General features: G+C 33.2%; 1 protein-coding gene across 1 annotated transcript; it reads left to right on the top strand.

Moving 5' to 3' along the window:
* Positions 1 to 1,344: 1,344 nt before the first annotated feature.
* LOC129000422 (glutamic acid-rich protein-like) lies at positions 1,345 to 4,313 on the top strand. The gene is made up of 3 exons (XM_054427386.1): positions 1,345 to 1,468; positions 2,024 to 3,751; positions 3,783 to 4,313. Exons 1-3 carry the CDS (start codon positions 1,391 to 1,393, stop codon positions 4,311 to 4,313), a joined length of 2,337 nt encoding a protein of 778 aa, XP_054283361.1. The 5' UTR covers positions 1,345 to 1,390.
* Positions 4,314 to 6,684: the final 2,371 nt, after the last annotated feature.

The following is a 6,684-nucleotide window of genomic DNA, read 5'->3' as shown; positions in this document are numbered from 1 at the left end:
CTGATAATGACTACTGTATGGTGATAAGGAGATTCTACCACTGATAACTCTAGATTACACTATGTTTTACATAACATAAGTATAATTTTGTGAATATTTTATGAATATCATACCTTATTGTAACACACTAATTTAATGCCACTTACCTCAGTGAAAGTAAATTGAGTTAAAATTATATCCAATACCCCCGCCATAGCAAACCTGCAGACTAACCGAATTTCCATTTGCCTGATTTGATTCTCAGTTAAATCTATTTAAATGACATTAGGTTAAACAAGTACCGAGGTTTGCTGCTACAAAGGGGGTAATAAAGTGTGTTTTTTAGTAAAATATTACTAGCTTAGTATAAAACAAATAAATTGATCATGTTTCATCAACATATCCATAAATGACCAAACTACAGCAGTTTACTTATTCTCCATAAGAATAACAGAATTCCATAGGAATTTTAAATTTACATATCTTTGGATTTTCTCCGCAATTAATAATCGCACAAAAACACTTCAATGTACTAAGTTTTGTTGTGAAAAGTTTTGTTGAGAAAAACCTATTTTTACCCAATAAAGCCCCATTCCCTTAGTTCGATCATGATGGTTCGCAAACTCACACATTTTATGAAAAAGGCTAATTTGGGGAACCACATGTTGGGCAGCAATACTCCTTTCACTTAGTTGTCGATTCAACTAATCATTTACACAGCTTTGTTTGTCACCTGCAAAAATGCATCATTACATTGTTTACAACGCAAAAAGAATAAACGTTCAATAGTTATTTGTGTAACAAGTGTGCGAAGTGGCACTTTGCTGCACATGAGAGAAATGTTTATTTTTAGCCTATTCTAATTTATAAAGGGATTATGCACATCTACAGGAAAACATCTTTCATTTGGTAGGTACCAACAGTGTGTAATTTGGTCCGGTAGTATGGCCAGGCTAGCTGTCATAAGTTTTGCAAAAGTTTTTTAGTACATAAGATGAGAAATATAGTTCAAGAGTTTCAAGTCACTAAAGTGCTCAACTTCATTAACGTGTTCCAAGTTTTAAAAACATTGTATTACAGCTTTATAAAAAGTGGAAACCCCAATTGAGTTTGGCAAAAGTAAACTGCAGCCAATTTGAGAATTTACCCTACAGCCAGCAACATAAATTACAGATACACTACCTAAAGAGGCTTGAGCCAATCGAATCAAATCAAATATCTACTGTATTTTTGGTAGGTATACAAAATTACATTTGAACACTCCTACATAGTTAAATAAATAATGTTCTTATAAAAATATCATTCAACAAATACAGCTACATTAACACTGAACATTTCATTTATAATTATATCTGTTTGGAACGAGTCACTAACTGATAACAATGCCTTATAAGATGAGCTCCGTGTTGAGATGACACCTTGCTTCTTAACACAGCTGCTCGCTGTCTGTGCTGTTGTCTACGCTTACTCGAACAGCGGAAAAGGTTCTGTAAGTTCATTGTATTAAACTTTTTATAGATTTAATAAAATTTAAAATTTCTAAGCTAAAAATATTTTAAATCTGTGTTACTTTAGTTATAAGGTAGAATAGTGATGTTTTAAACTAAGAGAACTGCTTCAAAATAACACCATTTGTAAGTACCGTGTAATAAAATATTTTAACTCTCAACTACTCATTATACTAAACTTGTAAACTATTGAGCCAATCAATTGGTCCAGTTTTCATTTGTTTCTTTTCAAATAGACTTGCGTACCATTTACCCATTGTAATTTTATAATGTGGTGTCTGTTAAATATTTGTATATTTTTTACAAAAAAACCTACTAAAGGAAACCAAAATCAGTTTATGCAATGCCCGTAATTTATAACTTAAATAATTCATTTTTACAAATTGCAGCGGGTGAGCAGTTAAACTGCAGTATTTACACATTTGCCTCCAATCCAATTCATGAGAAAAATAAACATTTTTATCAATCAATGATCCTTTTAAAAAAATAAAATAATATAAAAACAGTATAATTTTACTTGGGTTTTTTGTTTTTAGGACTCTGATGAAATCAGTGATAAAGAAACAAGCGACACAAAGGAATCTGGTATTCGAGGAAAGCAGAAAACTGGAAAGAGGAAAACTGGGGCTCAAGACAAATTTTGGGTTCCTACCTATCCTGGAACTAATCCGCTGAACAGGAAGAAAATAGAAATAACAAATTCGGAAATTGAAAGGTTTGACAGTTCGATTGACGAGTCAATATCTGGAGTGAATAGAAATGGCACAAAAGCTAAACACAAGACATCTAAAACAGAGAAGGACCTTTCAAAATTGCCATATTTCTGGAGTGGGGAGAACATGTCAAATAACATAACTGTGAAAGATCTAGCATCTCTGGATTCATCTTTTGTATCGGTGGACTCTGAAATATTTCGAGATGAGGATTCAACAGATTTCAAAAAAAACTATTCTCCTTTTACTTGGAGTAACAAATCCGAAAGCTCTGTGGAATCTTCTATTGAAAGTAGAGATCACTCATCATCATCACCAAGCTCAGAAGAACGTTCTCCTGAAAGTAGGAACAAAAATAAAATTAGAAAAAATACAACTCCTATTCCTAAAAAATTATCAAGGAAAGTTACACCAGTTATGAAAACAATGGATGAGCACAGAACAGCCAAAATGAAAGCCTATGATAATATGATGTACACCTCTGAAGAGGCTTCCAAATTTACAACTAACCCAATAAAAATCTCGGAAGAATCTATCAAAGGACCAGAGGTAGGGTCAAACGAGACAGTTCTCTCAAGAGAATACTACAAAAAAATGGTTGAAGCCGCAGTAGAAAATACAAAGAGAAAACTAGGTTACAGGGAAATATCACAGATAATTGATCAAACATTTAAACCGATTGTTCCTGACAGTCTTAAAATAGACAGCAAGAGCTCAGCACCTGATATCTATAAAGTGAACATGGATAAAATCAGTTGTGAAAAAATAAAGTCTGAGGAGGAAATAAATTTTGAAACAAAACACGACCAAATTCTGCCAAAAGTTTCTAGACCAGATATAGAAAAGAATAAAGGCAAGGGTAAAGAAGAAAGAGTAAAGAAGTTAGCTAAGAAACTTGTAGAGGAACCAAAGGATGAAATAATTCATTGGAATCTAACACAGAGTGAACTTGATAAAGTTTACAAAAAACAGAGAGAAGTAGATTTTCCCTCTTCTGCCTACTATGATGCATGGTCTGATGTGCTTTTAAAAAACAGAACACAGCGCAAATCCAAACAAAGAAAACCAAAAACTGCAAAACTGTCGAGCTCCTACGAGAGATCATCTGAAGATATGAGAGCCTGGCCAGGAAAAAATATTAGGGAAAAGGCTGATGAAGTGAGAAAAAAGGAGGGAAAACTTTCAAGAAAAGATAAAAGAAAAAAAACACGAGAAATGATGGCAAAAACTCCAACAGGTAAAAAAGAGACTGACAATATTAATTATGATGATAATTACAACAACGTTTATGAGGATTCCTCTGATGTAGGAAAGAAACAAAGAGGAAAGAAAACTGGTGAAGATGATTACAATGGAGAAAGCTTAGATTATGACTCAAGATTAAGGGGAAAAGGAGGAGGAACAAAAACAGAATATGACTTCAATGAGTACTCAGATTCTCCAAAGAAAAAATCTCAGAAAAAACATTACAAAAAGGATTATGATCCCAAAAATCCAAAACAGAGATATAGAATGTCGACAGAAGGTGAGAAACGCCATGCTTACAAAGAAGTGAAATCGTATTTGGAAGATATGGATAAAGAGTACGGTGGAAGACCAGTTGGAGAAAGGAGAGGGAGGGGCTCTGGAAGGGGATCAGGCAGAGGAAGAGGGTGGAGTCAACGAGACAATGATAGGGGGAGGTATAGAACAGAAGGAAGGGGAAGAGGAAGATTTGAGAAAGGGGAAGATAGAAAAGGATATTGGGATAGGGGAGAGGAGAGAGGGCAGAATAATTGGGATGACAGAGGTCGAGATAGGGAGCGAAGGGGTAGAGGGGGAGGAGGATGGGGGAGAGATGATAGAGAAAAAGGAAGAGATAGGCGAGGAAGGGGGAGAGATGATAGAAGAGAATCAAGAGGAGGGGGAAGAGGAAGAGGAGGGGGAAGAGGATGGGGAGGTGGAAGAGGAAGTGGGGGAAGAGGAAGTGGAGGAAGAGGAGGTGGAGGAAGAGGAAGTGGAGGTGGAAGAGGAGGATGGGGAGGAGGAGAAAGAAGAGGGAGTGGAGGGAGAGAAGGAGGAGGAAGGAGTTGATAGCCAACAGCCGGCCAACAACACACAATATGTATACTGACATCACCACTCAACATTTGTACATTTTATATTGTTATTCCTGTAAAAAAAAATAAATTACTAGTATTGAGGAAGCTGTTTTTGTCAAGTATCAAAGTCTGTTACAGGTACTTTTACACAAAAATAGCCACTTTCAGAGAAACACATTTAGAGTTAAAGAGTTGCTAATCAAATCAAGGAAAGTGTATTTTAATGAATGCAGTTCAACGTCAAATCTTAAAACACTTACTTGAGAATTAATTTTAATCTTAAGTTTACTATTTCAATAATTTTGAATAGATTTATGGAGGAAATGGATATGGTTAGTTTTCATGTCTTTTCAGCCAAGGTGTTAATCATATTTAAAAAGCCCTTGTTTGGTTGTCTTAAAATTATCAGATACTTTCTTTTCGTTTTAACAGAAAAAACACAGTAAACGATGGTAAATTTTTAGATTTTTTACACACTACTCTTTTATTCCTCCAAACTTAATACCGCTGATATGAAGAAAGGAAGCGCAAAAGTATTGTAAAATCAGGTTACATTGCACCTCATTTAACAAAAGTCTACCATATTGTCATTGGAAATGAATATAGATTTTAGCTTCAATCTGTAGAAAGAACAAGCAAGGCAATGGCTGACTAAAGTATTCCAGGCTAGACTAAAAAATTAGTCCTGGTACGTTTCAATACCAAAATATTCTTCCTGTTACAAATTCCAAAACAAAAAATAAATATAAAAGAAAAACAGTCTTTAGGTGAAATGGTGAAAAGGTGGATGAAAGGTGAAATGAAGAGACCATCAAGTTCCTAAGTATTATTTTCTTTATTTAATTTAATCAAACAAGACAAGTGGTTTCATTTAAACTTAGCATAGCATAGAAACAATAGTTTTATACTTAGTTAAATTACATATTCAATCCGTGGGAATATAGATTTTCTCTCATAAATCAAAGGTTTGAAAAAATTATATATACTGTATATATTATAAAATGGATAATAAGTATGGTTGTGATTAGGGCTACTACTATATTAATAATTGGAAACATTATAACAACATTAGGTACCGGTACCCTTTTATTTGTTATTGTATTTGTATAAAAACATGACTATGACCTAAGTGTCGAAACATGTAGTTTGTTAATTAAAATGAATTTAAAAGGGTAATTAATGTTGTTATAATGTTTCCAATTATTAATATAAAATGGATATATTTTTATCTGAGAATTGATTATCGTTGTACTGGTAGCCTACAGTTAAAAACTACCTATCTGGAAAAAAATTCTAGTTTTTTTTTTACTAAAATTATTTTCATTTTAATAGAAAGATTTTTAAGATCAAATGATCATGTTTTAATGACATTGAATTTATAAAATCAATAACACAACTCATATGAAACAAATTTTGTAAGTTTCCATAATGATCATGTTCAAATAAAAATAAAATCCCCGAATAGGGACTTTATCATTCAACACAGTGTTATTGAATCAAAATTAGAGACAAAAAATATGTTATATTTTTTTACAAATAAGAGGTTATGATCTGACTACAGGCTTACTATTGTGTTATGGCGTTAATATAAAATGCTGTACACCAACAATAACACTTTTTTTCAAATGCTTTTGTTTTAATTTTCCATCAGAATTAAAATTGTACCTCTTAAGGTAGTAGGGTTGATTGCAAAGCTATTTACTTAATATATTTTTATCTAGTTCAGGACAAAGAGTAGGAGATTATCTAATCTGAAATGTTAAAATATACGATTTACATCAAAATCTTACATACTAAAAAACTTTTGCAAAACTTACGACAGCTAGCCTGTCCATACTGCTGGATCAAATTACACGCGGTTGGTACCAAATGAAAGATATTTTCCTGTAGATGTGTAGAATCCCTTTATAAATTGAAATAGGCTCAAAAAAAGCTTGAAAATGAATTTGAAATGTTAAAAAAATTAATATGGGCATTATTGGTTGCTATGTTGGTGACAAAATATAAACAGAAAATCCAAACAAATTCCAATCACATGTTTTATTTACAGTGTAGGGTGAAAATAGAGAAGTCTGTACATTACATATTTTTGGTCGAGTTTTCAACAACTGGAAGATTTCTATTTTACTATATTAAGTATTTTACGGGTTCGTTCGATGAAGGAATTGTCTGTGGCAGTTAGATTAATGTGTATCTAGTATGTGCAATACTAAACTGATATGGGAAGGGAGAGTGAAGTACTAAAATGATATGGGAAGGGAGAGAAAAAGGTCCATGATGTAGGAAGTGGTGAAGGAAGTAGTAAATGCGAGCTGTGCAGAATGTGGGAACCCTTTGTGGCAGTTAGGTTAATGTATCTGCAATACCTTAATGCTATGGGAAGGGAGGAAAACGGGTCAACGA

The sequence above is a fragment of the Macrosteles quadrilineatus genome, unplaced genomic scaffold (genome assembly GCF_028750875.1).
Source record: "Macrosteles quadrilineatus isolate MER2022 unplaced genomic scaffold, UCM_ALF_1.0 Scaffold_8__2_contigs__length_117827958, whole genome shotgun sequence".
NCBI classification, from domain to species: Eukaryota; Metazoa; Arthropoda; class Insecta; order Hemiptera; family Cicadellidae; genus Macrosteles; species Macrosteles quadrilineatus.
The sequence above is the reverse complement of the archived record's forward strand: the minus strand, read 5'-3'. Positions and strand labels throughout refer to the sequence as shown.